This window comes from Schistosoma mansoni, chromosome 4, assembly GCF_000237925.1.
Source record: "Schistosoma mansoni strain Puerto Rico chromosome 4, complete genome".
Classification (NCBI taxonomy): domain Eukaryota; kingdom Metazoa; phylum Platyhelminthes; class Trematoda; order Strigeidida; family Schistosomatidae; genus Schistosoma; species Schistosoma mansoni.
The window spans coordinates 6569468-6590976 of NC_031498.1; the positions used below are offsets into that span (position 1 = coordinate 6569468).

Below are 21509 nucleotides of genomic sequence, written 5' to 3' on the forward strand. Positions count from 1 at the left end.
GAGGTATGGTCCTACATGTCTATGTGAACGTGATCGAAGCGAGCATCAGGCGTAGCGAAAGTGCCAATAGGGGCAGATACGTGCCTGTGCACTTTTGATCGTTGACATTGTAAACATCGTTTTACCCACATACGGACATCTTTATTCATGGACGGCCAGACGTATCGTGCAGCGATGAGGCGTAGTGTGGCTGCGATACCAGGATGAGATAGACCATGAAGGGCATCAAAGACGAGACGGCGATAAGCGGAGGGTACGATGGGTCGAGGGAGGCCCGTAGAAGTATCGCATAGGATAGTACCTGAGCTAGTAGCTAGGGGTACTTCCCGGCACTGAAGGGACGTAGACTGTTGTGCTTCCGTGCATGAAGTATCGTTTGCTTGGGTGGCGGCTATAGCAGGTAGGTCAAGCATTGGCAAAGTAACTGCATTAAGTTGGATACGTGATAAAGCATCAGCAACACAGTTCGACTCGCCTTTGACGTGACGAAGGTCTGTCGTGAACTGGGAGATATAGTCCAAATGTCTGCACTCTCGTGGTGAGTAGCGGTCAGACTTGGTATGCAGAGCATACGTTAAGGGCTTATGGTCGGTGAATAAGATGAACTTACGACCTTCTACAGCGTGCCGGAAATGTTTGATGGCGCAGTAGGCTGCTAGCAGTTCGCGACCAAAAGCGCTATATCTCGTCTCCGTGGGAGCGAGGCGTCGTGAGAAAAATTCGAGGGGCTGCCAACTACCGGAGATATTCTGTTGCGTAACGGCTCCTATGGCGAAATCCGATGCATCAACCGCTATACTAAGCGTGGCTGATGGGTCAGGATGCACGAGAAGTGTGGCTTGAGCTAGGGCCGTTTTGATATCTGAAAATGCAGTACGTGCGGCGTCGTTCCATTCCAGTTTGCGTGGATTACCGCGAAGTAAATCGGTTAACGGTCGTAACTGTTCTGCCGCGTGCGAAATGAAGCGTCGGTAGAAGTTGACCAAACCGAGAAATGCCTTCAGTTCCTTGAGTGTGGACGGTACAGTGTACTCCATTATAGTACGCACTTTATCCTCACAAGGTAGAATACCCCCATGCTTAATAACATGACCTAAGAATTTTATTTCCTTCTTCCCGAGTTCACACCTGTCGGGGTTGACCATTATTCCATTATCCGAAAGGCGCTGGAATAGTAGCGTCAGGTGTTGATAATGTTCATCTACGTTTGATGATGCGATTAGCAGGTCATCAATATAGACGTGAACAAAATCTAGGTCTCGTACAATGCTATCGATAAACCTTTGGAAAGTTTGAGCAGCATTCCGTAATCCAAATGGCATTCGTAGGAACTCAAATAAACCGAAAGGGGTTGTGATAGCAGTTTTCTCTATATCTTCAAGAGTGACTGGGATCTGGTGATATGCTCGTACCAGATCGATCTTGGAAAAAATTGTCGTGCCCTTGAGTGATGCCGTGATGTCATGTATGTGGGGGATGGGATAGCTATCGAAACGTGTAGCTGTGTTTAACGCTCGATAGTCTCCGCATGGTCTCCAACTAAGTCCATCCTTTTTTCGAATCATGTGGAGAGGTGAGGCCCAAGGACTGTGAGAAGGACGAATAATACCAGTAGCTAGTCAATTGTCAAACTCACGTTTAGCGAAAGCTAATTTGTCCGGTGCCAGTCGGCGAGGTCTTGCCGTGACTGGTGGTCCGCGGGTGACTATGTGGTGTACCACACGATTGGTCACCGATGGAGTCTCCTCACCGATAAAATATATACACATAATAGTGGTAAAACCACTGCAACAAATGATAATTTTCATTTTAAACACAGGTTCTCATTATTAGCTTACAACAAATGAACTTCTAACGACAACCAAATATATTACAAAATCCCTGGATAACTGACGTACTACATTTAAAAATTATAAAGAAAATATATGACTAATACAATTATTCTCTCCCAAAATCAAAAAAGAATACGAAAAATATGTTTCTATCAACATCAAAACTATAAGGATTAGTCGATGAAGCGAAATGTAACTGACTGTACCCTCCATAAATTTGACTCCTGTGTTAAGAAAAATGTTTCGGAGAAAATGTGGGTAGGATGTTGTTCAAATTTAATAGTACCAAACACATTTACCAAAACCAATAATCGGTCACCGCTTAGGCTTTCTAAAGATGAAAAACAAAAACAATTATTAACAATGATGAGGTCCAAACAATTAACAAATATGTACCAGAGAAAATAAGACCAAATATTATCGAGTATATGGTTTTAGGCAATAGGAGTAAATAAGGGTCATCGATTCGCATCCCTTTGTCTAATCATGACACGACGCGCCAAGTAGTTTATGCTTTTTGGTAACGAAATAACTCATGAGCCAAACCAAGTAAATATTTATTTTAAGGTTAACCTATAAATAGAAATCAAGAGGACAATCACATCAATGCATGAACTATCCACCTGAAATAGGTTTGGTTTGGTTAGTTTACACTAAATCTACTTACTAAGGAATAAGACATTCAAGATATACGGTAGTCTACATGATCATCTATTCAGTTATAACTATAACACTACTAGTTCTTTAAAAAGCTGTTGCAGTCAAAATCTGTGGAAATAAAAAACAACAAACTAAACTGATAATCAGTATATGGAAATTTAATATGTTTTCTTAACATCAAATGGTACTCGTCCAGTTTAAAAACTAGAATTCGTTCGCTATTTGATCCAACTTCAGTAACCAAGGTGCATGTCATGATTGAAAACTACGTTATATGGCTTGTAATCTTAAGAATGGCGGACCGTTGTAATCTATCCTAAATCAATATGAAGTATCATTCATCGATAAACAAATTTTTTTAGTTAACATTCTAGTCACATTAAGTGATATTCCATACAGTTCCTTCTTCAAAAACAATCGTTTCTTCCGACTACTTCCCTATCTTTGATATGCTTTGGAAGCCCAGATTATTATCCCCATAATTTTTTATTTCTTATTAATTCTCCTGTACGTTATTTATGTTTAAGTTTTTTAACTACTCAATGGTTAGGCTTGAGTTTAAAAAGTCAGTAAATCATCCAACAGCTAAATAAAACGAAATCTAAAATCCTAGTAACTAAAGATAGTAAAATAAAACTTAGTGTTGTATATAACAAATTACAAAATTGGGAATAAGTACCAATTCATCAAGTGCAAACTTACTATGTACTGGTTGACAAGATAACGAGTGTAAGGTGCATGTACTGTCTGGAAGTTTAGAAAAGAAGTCAATCACTAGTTTTTGACCTTCCACGCGATTCCCGTTCCATAGAAGAACAACATTATCCATAAAAAAACCAGGCAAATCGGGTCTGTTCGGCTTGTCAAAAGCACGATAGTACAAAGCACTGAACTTTTCTCCTGCTTCTGATGCCGTTTTCCACAGTTCGTCATCATTACTAGTAACTTCTGTAGTTTGACCCATCTAAGCAAGGATAATAATTCATTTCCGAAAAATCATCAGGAAAGCAAGTATCACAAAGGATTTATTATCAGGTATACTTTTTTCTACAAACCGTTTAGTAGATTATATACTAACTTATTTATCGGCCAAATAATTTCTAACATGAATTTGCTTGTGATACAGATGATGAAACATCTGTTAACACCCAAACATACTACCTTTAACAGGTGACAATCTAGTACATCACTTCGAAATGTTGTATATCCTAGTGCAAAATGAACCAAAGTATTAACAACTGATTGATTGATTGATTTAAACACATAAATATTGGTACAACGGTGGAACCAGATCTCATTTCATTTGTGTGAGGGCTGTGATACTGCCCGGGTGCCCAAACCGAAGCAGGTAGTTTCCTTAGGGGGCCACACCCCGAACCTTTGACCTGATCCACAATGCAGCGGAGCATCGTGAGGACATGCAGTCCCATAGTAGCCGGTGACCAACGATTGATTCCTACGCCATTTGTTCCCTCAGGACATTGGAGCCCATGTGCACCATTGGTTTGGAATCAAGGTATTCTAACTACCCTAAATGGACTTTCCGTGTCCACCAACCCGGTTAAAGCGCCGGACATTCGCTTTTCGTCCTCTCAATTTTGTAAAGAACACCCCCGCCACTAGAGTAGGACTTCCCTGACAGAGGCTATCTACGCGTGGTCATGTGAGAGCATTTGAAGAGGGAGAGCGGACTCTCCCCACTCTTAGCCGTACCAGGACATTTGGGGGCATTAACAACTGATATGACTGCTTGTTTTACGCAGAACTTCTTACGGCTAAGATGTACAGAACGTGCGATTATTTGCCAACAATGATCATTTATTGACATGATTTTCATGCAAGAAATCAAAATATACGGAAGTGAACAAATCTGTCTAGAAAACGAAATGTAGATCTCTTACAAAACTAATAATGCATGTTCCCAACGAAAATTAGGGCTCTCATTAAAGTAATGACACTTCGGTGCTTCTGACCATCCATTACGAACAATTAATCAACCCTGACAGCGAGAAATAAAACAGAATCACTTGCTAATTTTGAGAACAAAAGTCCAAACTCCTTAGAGTCTAGAGAATTAATATATGTTTTATATGGCGTGTATTATAATGACTATTGAAGTGAAAATGAAAACACCCTCCCCACTTGTATTTAATGACCAAACGCGTGCTGACTGTATTTTTAATCTAAACCACGTGCAATAAACACATCACAAAACTATCTGGGTATTTCTTTTTACCACACACTTGAGAAAATTTATTACAAAATATCGAGCAGTGAAACCTAACCTCCACCGAAAAAGTGGAACAGAAATTGGTTGCTGTTAATCTTTATCACTAAACTATCAGACAATAAAAGCAAAAAACCCATACAATCTAAACAAAAGTGCCAATGAGAATAAAACTGGTGTCAAGTACGATGACTATAGGAGGTGAAATAACCGTAAGACCTCCGAATCGAAATGCAAAATAACACAGATTAACTCAAACTTTGAGAATTCGGTGTCAGTCCTGAGAAAGACATTAATACATGCTAAGGGCTTCTTGATGTAGTGAATATGTTCAACCTAGAGTATCCGTTAAAAAATTAAGGTAATCTGATGAAACAAATGTAGATACGATTGTCACAGATATACTGACATGAAATCAAGTATTTATTTGCAAAACACAGTCGACAATAAATAAGATCGACTAGTCGTTTGGTTTAACCACTCTTTCTATCTAATACAAGGAAAATATTATTTTAGGTATACAAATTTAAGCAACCAATAATAGGACACAACAAGTAGTGAAAACAAAACTGAAGACAAATGAGCCCAATCTTTATTACAGAGATATTTTATTTCGAAATAGCAAATGAAAGAGAAAATACAGACTATTAAATGAAATAGACGCCAATTAACAGCAGAAAAATCGGGTTTAAACGGACATTGAATACATATATATCAAAAAAATATTTCAAGTGTACAAAACAAAACAAATGCATAAATAAATTTCGATGTTAAGGAAACCAAATTAAAGGCAAATCTAGACTAGAATGTTTGACCGCATCAATGCAATATTAACAACGAGCATTTAAGTTTTGAGACCTTTTTCCAAACCAGATTTTATAAAAATAACTTTTTTGGTCGAATAAAGATCGAATAAGACCAACTTGGACGGTTGCTACAGCAATCATAAGAACAACTTGAAACAATGAGCCGGTCGTGATGCGCTCTAAGTTCTCTTCCATCAATGATTTATCTGCAGAGTCAAAATTACTAGAACGTTGTTGCATATGCTCGATGCGCCGTAAACGACCAAATAATATATCCAATTGTGCCTTATAAAAGAAATGAACAGGTTTTACAACTACTTGAAGTGATATATATATATATATATATATATATCAGACGATACTGAAACCCAAATTAGGCGCGGTTACTTGCTTTACAGATAGAAAGACAGTACTTTAAAAAGAGTAAGCACAGTATTAATGATCAAACCATGACAACTACTAAAAGAAAGTAAAACACTGAAAATGGGTAAAAAAACAATAAAAAAAGGGACGATTGTCATTCATAATGAAACGTAGGTGATAGTCAAAACTACGAATATGAAAACATTAGACACTGATTGCCTTTAGTGTTGAATTTTCCTTTCTGGTATTTACATATATATTCCAGCTAGCAGCTGTAAATTACAAACCAAACAAGCCAACTAGAGATTCTCAACACACAATATAATGAGATTTTCCAAGTATTCTTACTAGTGGAACTAAGTAGGAAAGGCAAAGAAGTGACCAGCTTGCAGGAGAATAAATAAATCTTGATGGAACAAAATTTAGACTCAAAATTTACCACACATTAATTGGAATTTGAGTCAGTGACAGTCCTGTTGAACATTTTTGTTTGTTTATTATCTGAACTGTATATCTGAACATCTTTGCTCATTCACTTAGTATTGTTTGTTTGAATCTTCCCATTGAGGTTTAGGACTGCAACTGACCAATCTTGCATAAGCAAGTGGCTATCAGAACTCAGTAGCTGAGTGGAAAACGCGATGGCGTTTGAAGCGAAAGGTACTGGGTTCGAGTCCCAAAGTGAACATCAACTCTGAGATGCAGGTACATCCAGCTGACGAGTCCCAAATAGGACGAAACGCGCGTCCTGGATTCCACTGCTAGCTACTATCCATCGTTGCTTACAATCTTTGCTCATGCTACTACGAGACAACTTCCTATTTTTGTTTTTTTTCAAAACTGTAAACGTTTTCTGTCCTGTTTTTGGGGTAGAATGAGATCCGTTAAGAACTGTTAGAATAGAAACCCATGATTCTTAGTCGGTTCTTTCGGTTTCTTGTAGGGGTTAGACCGCTGATAGTCATAGGTGATGAATACTTCACTAGCTGAGCGCAAGGCGTAGTTACGATTAGATCAATGCTGGAAAATGAAAAATATTTGTCTAATTCACAAAAGCAACTAACCATAAGCTTATCAATGTTTTCCGCATGTTCAGCACTTGCTGCTTGTGCTTGTGAATTCACCAAGGGGTTATTACGTAACGTTTCTATTGCTTGTCGTTCCAGTTCACTAGGATTGTCCCAATTTAAATTAGCATCTACAGAGAAATAGACATTTTTATACGCATAACTAGCTTTTCTATTGTCTAGACAAATTGCGTATGGCATAAGACGGAAGTATTTCGGAACAGATATTCTGAAAATAAAGAAAAAAGCATGTTAACAATATATTACATGCACAGTAAAATGAGATCCACCCAAAACACTTTAACAAGAAATCCACGAGTAAGGTTGTAAGCGAGTAAAAACGCCTTTTTGAAATGATATTGGAGATGAAGTCTTCAGTAGCCGTTTTCGGTAATACGTCTCATTAACGTGAGTTCACGCCATGTTAAATAATAAAAAGTAAATCATACCGCGAACAACAATATTGAATACATAACTCAACCAGTTAGCTATACACAAAGTAGGACACAAATGTGTGAATTTCCAGGTTGTCGCTAAAAATCCCAACACTGAATAACGTTGTATGGATATGTATTAACCGGAGTTTTCCACTTAGCATCAGTACAACAGTAATTCAACGGGAAAAACTAGTGGATAGCAACCATTATACTAAGTGACAAAATTAAAATCTTAGAGGAGGAAATGAAACATAGGGAATGAAAAATATAGAGCATCATAGCATCCAGGATTAGATATACAGTAAATGATTTTGGAGACACATGTGGGGTTTTAAACTCCTTGACATCATCTTCAACTACTAATTAATTTTATTGCTGACTCAAACTGCTTCACTACACAGATTAGATCAACAGTTAGTAAAATGACTCTTTTTGGTCACCGGTAGCTATATCTGAACCTACTCCAACGCCGGGTATCGTGAAACGAAGTATATAATACTTGTGTATGTGTAACGTGCATCATAGTCATAAGAACATACAACCTCAATAATTGATTTACCACTTCGAAATAGTATTCTACAATACACACCACTATTGACTACCCAATAGTTGTAACGTATAAGCATAGAAAAAGATATCGTTTCGTTTGTGAACGCTGGCATTAATATAAACACTGAAAATAAATAAGCTATATCACTACCATCCATAATTTAAGAAAATTTATGCTTTTGTGAAAGCACATGCTCGTTTGAACCCTACTGGTTGCATAAAACGCTAAAAGAGAAAGACTTATTTGAACTCGAGTGAAAACATCAGTGACTGACATTGACTGATCACTGAATGCTAACCAGTCACTTTTTTCTAGATCTTAATGATGACTGAATTCTATTCGTCAAATTGTAATGTGACCACTAGTCTAACTGGCATTGTATGCGGTTTTTATGTTAGGTGGTTGGAGATAGTTGATAGTTGATGCAAAAGCGATAACGAACAGAAGTGACTATAATGCAAACTGCTAAATCTTTGCAATAACTGTGGCCAATGATGGGTATTGAAGGCAAAAGAAATAAAAATAGAGATTTCAACCGACAAAACTGGACAGTCGTTTAGAATCATTAAGAATGAAGACAAATGTGACTCGCTACTACACCATATATCTGGAAAAATGAGGCAAACAGCCTAAAAAACGTCATAACGCAATAAAACTACTCTTAAGGTCAAAAACGTTCTCTAAAAACCCATAAGAAATTGACATTGGGCATCCAACCCTTATTGAGGCTAAAAGTTCATAACTGACCTGAAGCTAAGAAGACCAGCTTCTTCAGTATGTTAAATCCAAAAGTTCCGGAGCGTATTTATTTAGTTTTCTGTTAGATTAACCGGGATTTTAGCTAGTTTGAAATCTGAACGGTAGTCTACCACACAGATCATTATCATGGCTGATCTTCCCGGTTTATAAAGGAGAGAATATTCTTGTGATCAGAGGAACCAGTTTAACCAAGTTTCTAGGCTTTTGACCTTATAATCATCCGATGGCTAGATAGATAGGATAAAAGACAACCAGAAAAAAACCAGGAAGGTTCTAAACCCAGTTTTAGAGTACGAACTACATCAACTTACTGGGAACTATTTACCTGAACACAATTGAATTAGATCTTATGCCAAACTGTCACTTGAATTGACCTCGTTCATTTTTTATACCAATGAGGTGGCTAGTGTTATTAAGTCTTCCATGCTACTTAATACAGAGGTTATCAAGAATTCAAAAATACTTTTGACTTTAACTCTCAAAATAAAATTCCGAATATGTAATGGTCGGTTGAGGCTTTCCGCTTTCCACATTTTCACCCTCACAAGCATAGTGCCAGAAGACACTTTCTTCTGCTTTTTGAGGATTACATCCTAACTGAAAACTCTTTTACTGACAACACAGTGCTGACTAATGAACATTTTTATGAATGCCTTGAATGGCAAAGCTACGTAACACGAAAATTGAATGGGGACTGGCTATGAGTATGGTTCGTATAATTCTTTCCACATTGTTTTCATTCATCTAAGCTGCTTAAAAAAGACGAAGAAAACCTATATTGAAACATTGTTGAGCTCATCAGATCGCTTTACTTGTTTGGGGATAATCTGATTTAAATAGGTTATCTTTGTCCAGAAACAGTTCTTATGATAACTTCATTAAGGTTCTACCAAAACAAAGTCGAAGTACGTAGGGTATTCGAGAGACAATCAGTCATTAACTGGATGTGTAACAGGAAAACGAGACGGAAAACCTCAAATACCTAATTTTACTCACCTACTGTTGAGTCATGCCTTAAATCTTCAGTGGACCTTTGAATATACCACAAGTTCAAATAACTCGCAAAAATAAAACTGAATGTAACACACACACTATCAAAAGTCGAGATACTGACTAATACATTAGTATTCAATTAACATTATTTAGATGACTTAGCTACAGGTGCATTAAAGGACCTATCGCTATTAAATTTTAGAGTGGCTTATCGATATATCATATAAAGTCAACATGAGTGAAAATAAGTTTACCAGTGAATGGAGTCTCGCTAGTAGGAATATTATAACTAAGACTGGTTTTCAATGATTCCCAGAAAACTGTCATAAGATATGTTCCTATGTGCGTACATGCCCAAAGAAAGTTAACGAACTCGCTTGCCACTCAAAACTGGAGTGATTAACTTACGAAACTTGAGAGTCAGATAGCGGTGGTCGGATAGTAATTGGTTCTCCTTCAGGATCCCGAATGAATATGCCAATATCTAAATGACCTCCTTTAAGAACCTATAAAGTAATACACTCAAACTGGGAATTACTTGATATTCAACATCAAAGTTAGTGATTGGTTTATAGAAGTAGCAATGCTTCACTCCGGGAGGTACAATTACTACCAAAGAAACAAAATCAGCCTGATTCTGTATTGGATCTTCACGTGATGGCAAGGAAAAAATTTCATCCAAGTGGTACTCCGATGAAGTATCTCTCCGCGACCTTTTGGGTTTATCATGAGGACTACTTTGATCCCCGGTTTCCCACTGAGATCTCGATCCAGTGTTTTCATTAGGATCTCTAAACCGAGGTTCCTTGTCAGCGTGGAAGTGACGGCGTTCGGACAACTCGGGATCATGGTTAGACACCATAGAGTCAAGTCCATTATGAAAATAGTTTGTTGGTGGCTGGTTTATCCTAGCACCTGGTACTTGTCCTTGAGACAAACGGCTGTCCAACACGATATCCTTGTACATGAAATCATGTGATTGACCACCTGGGCTCGGTTGTTGTCCACGGGACATGTCGTGGAGTGGATTATTAGGCGCCGGCGGTATCTGCTGAGCATTATGAGTTGTCTTTTTATGCATACTTGTATACACATCATGACTAGGACCTGTCTGGTCATGGTCTTGATTGACAATGGAGGAGTCGTGATTGGAGCCATGTGTTTCATCAATATAAACATTCGGATTGTGATGTTTTGCCACATTACTGACCGAGTCGTGACTACTAATTCTTATATTATTTTTCTGAGGTTCACTATGCTTTGACAGCCCATGTGTGTATTGAATACTTTCCCCAACAAATGACGATGGGTCTTGACTACGTGGCGATGCCTCATGAAGATGTGATGAATCGAGATAACTAGGCTTTTTGCCTGTTGGATGACTTATATGATTATCGTCTGAAACTACTGAGGACGAATAAGTAGAATGCGCATCAAGATTTTCAATGGGTGTATTCGCATTGGTCTCTTGGTGCATAAACTGTCCGCTAACTGCTTGCGCAGTATTAGGATACTCCCTCGAATTTACAGATGGCTGACAATTTACGGTCAAAATTAAAAACAAATCCAAAATCCACCACAACCGCCCCATCGCAAACATGAAAACTCCAGACCACCGCCTTTAGAGTAGATGAAATTGATGAAGGTTAGTAACTAGGAAAAACAAAATGTGATTTAGTTTACTAGGTACTTTTCCGTATGGCCAAATAACACAAAAACATAACAAAACTACCCTTGTATCGATTTTTATAGGCACAGAAGGTTAAAAAGTGCCTAATTTGATCATTTCGTAATGACGTTGCCCAGTGAACTAAATAAGGAAGCTTCCTTATACCTACCGCAATCCTAAAATCTTGTTGAGCACTAACAAAGCTGCTCAGAAGGCAGGGGATTTATCCGGTTGATAACAGCCGAACTAATTGTTCCGAAAGATTGAAAAGGGTGAGTGTCTTGATACCGAACTCTATAAAGATGCCACGGATATTCGGGTTTTCATAACACTTTTGTCTGTAACATCTTTATAGTCGGAAAATACCAATCCAGTAAAATCAGAATTCAGAAGTGAAGGGCTTCAAATATATATGTATGTAAAGCTGTCGATATGTCGACAAGCGTTTGATCTAAGCTAGATAGTAGTTTCAAGGGATGCGCAACACGGCGTATCAACTCGCGATCTGATGTGAATGCCTGACCAAGCGCATTCAGTGAACCTAATGACGTTAAAATCAATGTCGAAGAATTACGGGACTACCTATTTGGGGGATTTATTTACCTCTGCGCCTAATCAAAATATCCGTCAAGCTCAACACAACTGGGAATTTAATGGCTGGTAGGGAAGCATCAAGATAGCAGACGATGAGCGGTACTTGGATAATCTGATCTGTGTACCTATAAAGTGCATCTCATCATCACCGTTTCATTCAACTTTTGTCTCAACACATACCCTTGAAGCATGATTTGTTCTATCCTCTAAATGCGTTATTTTAGTGGGGCTACCTGGGCAACAGTTAGGATGAGTCGGGCTACAGTGTGACGTCTTATGAATGTACAAATCAGTTAAGCGGTCATATCATTCCATCTCAATCTTAGTAGTTTTGGACCTAACCGAACAACATAAGTAAACCCCATCTACAGAGGTACTCTGAGTACAATAACGTTATGACAGTGATACCGTCGAACCTTATCTGGCTACTTTTAGAATACCTCCGTTCAGCTTTGGCCTCAACTTGACGGAGCAGTACTATATTGAAGTCAAAGCCAAACCACTAACAAACAGAATTCTGCCGATTATCATCAACATTTCCACACTACAGACCTCTATATTACTCATTTGTTGCTTATATTATTCGTATCCTCCTCAGTTCGGTAGTCCGTTCTATTGCAACAGCTTGTTGTAAGCTTTTAATAGTAATCTGTGATCTGAAGATTGACTAAATCAAATTAATCTATAGGACTAAACTGGTACAGGAGAACCAGACAAGGTTAGAATAAAAACACTAATATTCTGTGTGCAATTGAATTTTAAAACCCACTGATCCGCCTTTAATTGCTGCTTTCGGACGGAATTTGAAAACGAGCACAATCAACAAGATTCTGAAGTGGGATTTGACGAACATACCGGTGACCACGGAAGATTTGCATCTTACACATTATTCAACCCGAGATGGGTGGACGTAAAACTGTTAGAAACACTTATACCCGTCAGCAATGCCGGTCTATGTTTTCGCATTGTTCCAAATATGAGGACAAGTGGTCAACACTCAGAGGACGGTTTATTATACATGATCTTTAATACAATGCGCTAAGTCGTTGAACGTCATATGAATAAGATAGACCGAAAATTCTCTTTTGGTTATGATTGTTTTATCATGGTTGCTATCAAGAATTCTTTCTATGTATATGATCGCTTAATATCTTTTTACAACCGTGAACAGGCGAAGCAATTGTCATGCAAATAAATGAATTATCTAGAGTAGGTTTCAAGTTGAAGAAACGGATAACCAACTCTAAATAAGTAAATTCCTGTTTGCTCAATGTATGTAAGGAAGAGTCTTTGATAAACATGTCGACGGCTTATGATACCAATCATCGAACTCTTGGCTTAGAATAGAATTTCAAACATAATATATTGAAGTTTTACTTTGACGCACCTGAAAAGCCCAAAAAATGGGCAAAGCACCATTGGGTTGGAACTAACCGCTCAGAAGGCTAAATGTGTCCACGTGGCTAAATTGGGAAAATCGCATAATTTAGATAGTTCATGTTACGGTGTCTCGAGGGATCAAAAAGAGAATGGATAATCCCGACGGAAAGGTGGAACTACATTAATTTAGCGATGCGTCAGAAATCGGCTATGAAGCAGTTGCATGCGAACGGGTCAGTTATCTACAGAAACCACCACTATATGTTTTGTTGCATAGCAAGTCTAGAGTGGCACCAATTAAACAAGTCACTATGCCGAGACTTCAGATGGCGCCGGAGATGACTGAAATCCTAAAGTGTAGTCCACATAATTCTTTCTGTGAATTCGGTCTCCATACAAATTCAATGATCGTATTTTACCACAATGAGAATACTGATAATCCTTATAGCACCTATACATCCAGCTGCTGCGCTGTCATACATCAATACATGAAGGTTCAATAGTGGCTCTTTATAGGGTCAAGGATCCTAGCTGAATGTACCTCGGGAGGTATACGGGAAGAGAACGGGCTTTAACTAGAGAAACGTTATTGAAACTCAAAGATCCGAAACTCTTAGGACGAAACAACCCCTTTCACAAATAGTCAGCTATTATCGAGGGAACGTAATGCGATAGTTGCAGAAGAAAGCATCAGAAATGAGTATGACGGGCGTCGGAAACAGGTTGCTTGTTTCACTAATGTGTTTTAGATAAGCTGAACTAGAGAATACTAACCATCCCTACAGAAACATCAAATGTTATTCTAATACCCATATTTCCGGAGAGGAGATGTGGAAGCTGTGTCTTCGGACGTTTCGATCTGTGAAAAGTGGCCCTTAGGAGCAGTATAAAAATGTGAGGAAGATAACGGCGGAAAGGTTAGAATGGTAATAACTCGTACGAAGAACAGATCAGGTGGAAGCGATGTACGTTAAGTATGTCTCCTTGAAGGGTCTGAGTAGTTCCTTGTCAAGTCAGGGCAGTCGGGACTGAAAGGCATACAATTATGAATCCTACGTGCTCCTCAACAAATTTCAATGTTTTTCCTGGACTACATGTATGATGTTTTAGTTTATATTTATTTATGACGGTGGCCATATTAATTCGCTCCCTTTTTGACTGGAATCGTACATTTTTTATTGTGAATTGAAGCACTCTATCAAGAATTTATAGCACTCCGTAGTACAACGTAATTAAATATTATCTTCCAAACAATATGTACGTGATTTATCTAGAAACGATATAAAAAGCATTAATGTGTTCATAGGACCATTTATTTGTTGCACTTGGTAATTATCTCATTATCCTCTATAAATTTATTTGTTTAATTTAGTTTAGATTTGATTAGTTAGTGAAAAATCATTGGTTGAATAACTGGGTGGTATTATTTGTTGAAGTAGTAATGTATATTTAAATTTATAATGCAATTTGGGACCATCTTTTACTCAGTTATCTTGTTCTAGTTTCGAATGAGCAGTAGTGCTTGTCTAAGCCAATCTAGATAGTTATTCTTAAATCTTAACTGATTTGGTTTTGAAGCTCTAACTACTACCATTAGTCCTAGGTGTGAAACACCTGAGAGTCAAAGAAATTGTATTTATTTACAGATTTCAGAGCACCCGATAATATTTGAAGCTATTCATCAATAAGAATGTCTTGAAAACTACCAAGAGGTTACAGTCCTTAATAGTCAGTTCCCGTTTGCTTTTATGCATAATACTTAGAACATGTGGCCTGTTCATATGCCTATGGATTCCAGTTAACAACCGGTGTTTGTCAACTCGAAATCCTTCAAAATTGGCAGCGAGCGTTTGGGTGATAGTAAATTCGCCTTTATTAGCTGTGATCTGGAATCTTTATCCGTCTTGTCTAAGTGTACCACATTTTTCGTCGATATGTTCTTAAGCTCAAGGGACTACTTAATGAACATTTACGTTCCAACATAGTAGTCTTATAAATCAGAGTCCTATTTTCCCGGAACACCTTGCACACCGATACGTTTCCCAGGAAAGAATGTCTCACGAGACTCTCTTGTGATGTTCGTGGTGATATTGTACTAGAAATATAGTTTATCAGACACTACACTCACATTTGATTTCAGCAAGTGACTGGGCAGAAGAATATCCTTTACATCGGCAGTGTTACTGAGCGTTATACGAAGGACATGTATCCAGTCGTCTACAAACGTCTTTGGTACCATATTTGCATCTGGCGGATCTATGGTAGGGGACTCAAGTTAACTGAAATACCCCAGCACCATATATGTTATAGTAATGCTGAGTTTCAGCATATCCTCACTGTTGTTGAGGCTTGTTCGATCAATACTAATGTTGTAGAAGACACTTTTTTATTCCACCACGAGTCTTTGTCTATTCGTCTCAAGAATGTACTATTTCAGGATCGCTAACGAGGTTGGTTAATAAATCTATTATGATTAGAAGTATTGTAACAACTAGGAATCCCCGTAATAATACAAATTGAACCAGACAGAGCTAAATGAGTACAAACGAACGCTCTATATTCAAAAATCGAGCTCAGAGGACGACGAAGTACAAAAGAACCATTATTTCGTACAAAAAACACAAAATCCTAAACATTCATGTTGCATGCGCCCAAACCCACTTGCTATCTCATTTACGAGGTTTGTTGAAGTCAGTTGCTGTAAGGTCTGTTCACATTTTGTGAAACCAACCTTCGAATTTGTCTCACTGTACAATGAAGGTGACGATAAAACTGCACCCTTGTTGCTTACTTGTGATCTTAGTGACTGTTGGGGACGTCAAATCCCCAGAACTTACTTGGTAAATGGCTTAGTTTTGTAATTTTATTTTGGAAATTTGAATTTATCTGTTTTCGCGCCAAACGTGCTCTTTTTACCTCCACATCATATTTCCCACTTGTAACTGTCTTAAACGCTATTGGTCCATGGTTTCATTGTGTGTGCTATTTATTAATGATGCCCAAAGACAATCTGTTGCTGTATATATACGCTTGACTTTTTCCCTTATTTGATTACTGTGCTTCTGGCTGCTACGGAATATAACTTCCCCGCTTCCAACTTGGACTTCTTACTCTAGTTATCTGGGTCTGAGTCGCGTCAGAATAGCTAGCTTATAGGTCCCTGGTCACAAGTCTTTGTTCCGTTCGCTACTAGTGAATTCGTAACGCTTCAGATATAACAATTGGCGACGGGGACAAAAATAGGTCAGTTTGTAATTGTTTGAAAATCAGGCAATTATTTTGTGCAATCAGCATCCAACATTTTCTTTGGTGTCCGTGAATGCCATTTTGTCATTATTCATACAGTGAAAAATGGCACACCCTTCCGATCGATTACAGTTGCTGTTTGACCGACATTTGGAGTTTATGGTCAAATTACGCACACAGTTTCTGGATCACCAGTGCTTCGCATATGCGTTGGAAGTGGATGGATTAATCTCTGAATTGCACACAGAGCTGGTAAATGATCGCAGCCTTCATGAATCCTCGACAAGCCGTAACCTGAACGAAACAGCAGTCTCTCAAGAAAAGCCCAGTTGTCCATTCACGTCCATTTCAGAAACGTGCCCGGTAGTGGATTCAAACCCCACTATCCCTGAATTAGCAGGTCCGAATAGTGACGCTTCCAGCTCTCACCAACATGATGCCATGTCAAATGCCCATGAAATTGTCACATCAACCGCCCACAAAGTACCAGAGATCATACCGAGCAGTACACCGAGCGAATCGCTTTCTGCAATAGAGATTTTTACCGAATCTAATGATAAAGATTCCCAAGCTTTTCCAGAAAATGTGTTACATGTGTAGTGGATGTCGAGTCGAGGACGGACTATGATCACCACTACAATTCGTTTACGCGCCCAGAAATGACTTGGTTCCTTTGATAGCTCGTAAATCAGAAGGCTTTACTAGTCCAGATCAAGTATATTTATTGGCGATCTCGTGGTATCGAAATAATACCGAGACGTGCCAAAGAGTACAAGCGAATAAGCAGTGCGTGAGCAAGCTCGAACCAAACAAGGCGGATGACGGAACAAGAAGTGAAACTGATACAGTTAAACAAATACAGTAAAACAATCTCTGGTACATTTGGTTACAATAATAATAATTGTTTCTGTTATTCCAATCGTGTTCTTATCGAGACTGGCCGGTCACTACAGGAGCCCCCCGCTAGAAAGGGTTTACTCTTTCGATACGTAGCGGTTTCGTTCGTGGGACTGATCGCGAAACGTGCAATTGTAGGACGAAGGCGTTGGCAGAACAGGAAGTGATCGTTGATCCTCGAGTTGCCACCAAAAGTCTTTGACGTAGAACGGTACCAGAAGGAACGTACTGTGTTGATTGTTTGGATTAGCATGCTACACCAGAGTGGTTTGTATCCAGAATCTGAAGGTTGCGTTCGTAGAGGTCCGGACCAGAAACGCTGCAGACGTAGGACAAAACCAGATTGAGCCAAGGAACCAGATGCGACCAGGATAACCATATTCGGGACCAATTGTATATCATACGTATTTGGAGCCAGAGAGATCGACTGAGTGCGTTGACTAGAGCGTGGGTGATCAGGCCAGCTTTCGCCAAGATTGACTGAAGTCGACGATACCAGAACAGCGATGGTCAGAGGCGTAGGCTCGGGGTAAACAAAAAAATGATAGAAAAAGAGAACAGTGTAGCTTTCGTGTAGTATAGGGGTAGGTTCCTATACTGTATTCGTAGTTGGTTATGAGGTTAGTCGAGAAAGCGTACGGGTAAGCGTACTCGGCGACCAGAACGTGAGACGGTAGTCTCGTTCGAACCTTGTGAGCCTGCAATCTCATCCGCAGTCAAGGGCGGTGTGGTCTGCAGGTCTGGACGTGAGACGGAAGTCTCGTCCGTAGACGGGGCAGATGACACGTGCTGTTGACTGGGACGTGAGAATGTGGTCTCAGGTGCATCTAGCGTGGGATCCGAAGCAGATGTAGAGATCCCGCTAGAAGCTTTGATGGGTCTAGCATTAAGTCTCGGCTTATCAGGTATAGCACTATCATCGACGTGTGCTGGCTTGAGACGATCAATGCTGACTGTTTCGATGCGGCCACGTCGATCAACCTTGAAGGTCTTTTCGTGACGGGAAATCACGTGAAAAGGTCCTTCGTAAGGCTGTTGTAGAGGTTTGCGTACCGAATCTACTCGTATGAAAACATGTGAACAGGTAGATAACTCTCGAGGGAGAGCGACCTGTCGATGTTGTATACGAGTTGACACCGGAGTCAGTGTTTGCATGAATGCAGACAGTCGTTGGACGTAGTCTGATTCGCCGAACTTAGTGCTGCTCCGTGGTGTGAAAAATTCCCCAGGCAGACGCAATGTCGTGCCGTAAACAAGTTCAGTGGCGGAACATTGAATATCTGCCTTTAGACTCGTTCTGATTCCCAGGAGGACGAGCGGTAGGGTTTCGTACCAATTGTTGTTTTCGTGTGCTCGAAGAGCACTTTTAAGTTGGCGATGAAACCGTTCAACTAAACTGTTTGATGCTGGATGGTAGGCGGTAGTGCGTATGCGTTCCGTACCAAGCAGCCGTGTTAGTGAGGAGAATAATGCGGACTCAAATTGTTGTCCTCGGTCAGTCGTGACAGTCGAGGGACAACCGTACATAGCTATCCATCGTTCTACGAAGCGGTGAGCGACTGTCTCCGCCGTAATAGACGTGATGGGAATAGCTTCGGGCCATCTTGTGAAACGATCAATGCACGTGAGTATGTGATCATACCCGTGCGATGACGGTAATGGTCCTACAATGTCTATGTGAACGTGATCGAAGCGAGCATCAGGCGTAGCGAAAGTGCCAATAGGGGCAGATACGTGCCTGTGCACTTTTGATCGTTGACATTGTAAACATCGTTTTACCCACATACGGACATCTTTATTCATGGACGGCCAGACGTATCGTGCAGCGATGAGGCGTAGTGTGGCTGCGATACCAGGATGAGATAGACCATGAAGGGCATCAAAGACGAGACGGCGATAAGCGGAGGGTACGATGGGTCGAGGGAGGCCCGTAGAAGTATCGCATAGGATAGTACCTGAGCTAGTAGCTAGGGGTACTTCCCGGCACTGAAGGGACGTAGACTGTTGTGCTTCCGTGCATGAAGTATCGTTTGCTTGGGTGGCGGCTATAGCAGGTAGGTCAAGCATTGGCAAAGTAACTGCATTAAGTTGGATACGTGATAAAGCATCAGCAACACAGTTCGACTCGCCTTTGACGTGACGAAGGTCTGTCGTGAACTGGGAGATATAGTCCAAATGTCTGCACTCTCGTGGTGAGTAGCGGTCAGACTTGGTATGCAGAGCATACGTTAAGGGCTTATGGTCGGTGAATAAGATGAACTTACGACCTTCTACAGCGTGCCGGAAATGTTTGATGGCGCAGTAGGCTGCTAGCAGTTCGCGACCAAAAGCGCTATATCTCGTCTCCGTGGGAGCGAGGCGTCGTGAGAAAAATTCGAGGGGCTGCCAACTACCGGAGATATTCTGTTGCGTAACGGCTCCTATGGCGAAATCCGATGCATCAACCGCTATACTAAGCGTGGCTGATGGGTCAGGATGCACGAGAAGTGTGGCTTGAGCTAGGGCCGTTTTGATATCTGAAAATGCAGTACGTGCGGCGTCGTTCCATTCCAGTTTGCGTGGATTACCGCGAAGTAAATCGGTTAACGGTCGTAACTGTTCTGCCGCGTGCGAAATGAAGCGTCGGTAGAAGTTGACCAAACCGAGAAATGCCTTCAGTTCCTTGAGTGTGGACGGTACAGTGTACTCCATTATAGTACGCACTTTATCCTCACAAGGTAGAATACCCCCATGCTTAATAACATGACCTAAGAATTTTATTTCCTTCTTCCCGAGTTCACACCTGTCGGGGTTGACCATTATTCCATTATCCGAAAGGCGCTGGAATAGTAGCGTCAGGTGTTGATAATGTTCATCTACGTTTGATGATGCGATTAGCAGGTCATCAATATAGACGTGAACAAAATCTAGGTCTCGTACAATGCTATCGATAAACCTTTGGAAAGTTTGAGCAGCATTCCGTAATCCAAATGGCATTCGTAGGAACTCAAATAAACCGAAAGGGGTTGTGATAGCAGTTTTCTCTATATCTTCAAGAGTGACTGGGATCTGGTGATATGCTCGTACCAGATCGATCTTGGAAAAAATTGTCGTGCCCTTGAGTGATGCCGTGATGTCATGTATGTGGGGGATGGGATAGCTATCGAAACGTGTAGCTGTGTTTAACGCTCGATAGTCTCCGCATGGTCTCCAACTAAGTCCATCCTTTTTTCGAATCATGTGGAGAGGTGAGGCCCAAGGACTGTGAGAAGGACGAATAATACCAGTAGCTAGTCAATTGTCAAACTCACGTTTAGCGAAAGCTAATTTGTCCGGTGCCAGTCGGCGAGGTCTTGCCGTGACTGGTGGTCCGCGGGTGACTATGTGGTGTACCACACGATTGGTCACCGATGGAGTCTCCTCGAGAGGTTTAGTTAATTTGGGGAATTTCTGAAATAAAACGTGGAATAAATCGTCACGCGAATGAAATACACCTGTGATTCGGTGCGCGTTTGTGTGGGCTTTAGAGCCCATAAAGTTGCTGTTCGACGAAGTATCAATTAGCTGCAGCCTACGTGAATCGACTAGCAATTCATAGTGCTGTAGGAAATCGATACCGAGTATAGCTGTGGGAACATCGGCAATGATGAACGTCCACAGATACTGTCGTCGGTTGCTCAGGTTGACCGTAAGTTGTCGTGTACCATAGGTGGGAATGACTGAGCCATTCGCAGCGCGTAGTCGAAGTATAGTGGCTTGAGACTTACTGTTACCGATAGGTACGACAGAAACTTGGGCACCCGTATCCACAAGGTACCTAGCGTTGGTGCGATAATCGTGCACGTAAAATAAACGGCTAACCTGAGGTGAAGTGCCGGCGAGTACGGCCGCATTTACTCGCCGGCTGAGGAGTTTCCCGCCTTGTATGAGCAGGGGGCTCGACAATGACGGGCACCGGCTCCGAAAGCACGGTGAAACCAGCACCAACTCGAACTCGCTTCCGAAACCGCCTTCTGGCGTGGCTTGGAAGATGCCCGCTTGGGGCGAGTC

General features: G+C 40.4%; 1 protein-coding gene across 3 annotated transcripts; it reads right to left on the minus strand.

Moving 5' to 3' along the window:
- Positions 1 to 2005: 2005 nt before the first annotated feature.
- On the minus strand, positions 2006 to 11468 carry Smp_137070.1 (hypothetical protein; the record flags this gene model as incomplete). Of its 3 annotated transcripts, XM_018796660.1 has the most annotated exons (6): positions 2006 to 2163; positions 3195 to 3456; positions 5643 to 5810; positions 6953 to 7184; positions 10103 to 10200; positions 10233 to 11294. In XM_018796660.1, 6 exons carry the CDS (start codon positions 11292 to 11294, stop codon positions 2006 to 2008), a joined length of 1980 nt encoding a protein of 659 aa, XP_018651780.1. The 3 variants fall into 3 exon arrangements, with proteins under 3 accessions (XP_018651780.1, XP_018651782.1, XP_018651781.1); XM_018796662.1 differs by lacking the exons at positions 2006 to 2163; positions 3195 to 3456 and adding an exon at positions 8690 to 8928 and having other exon boundaries at positions 5297 to 5810; XM_018796661.1 differs by lacking the exons at positions 2006 to 2163; positions 3195 to 3456 and having other exon boundaries at positions 5297 to 5810; positions 10233 to 11468.
- Between the last annotated feature and the right edge of the window lie 10041 nt (positions 11469 to 21509).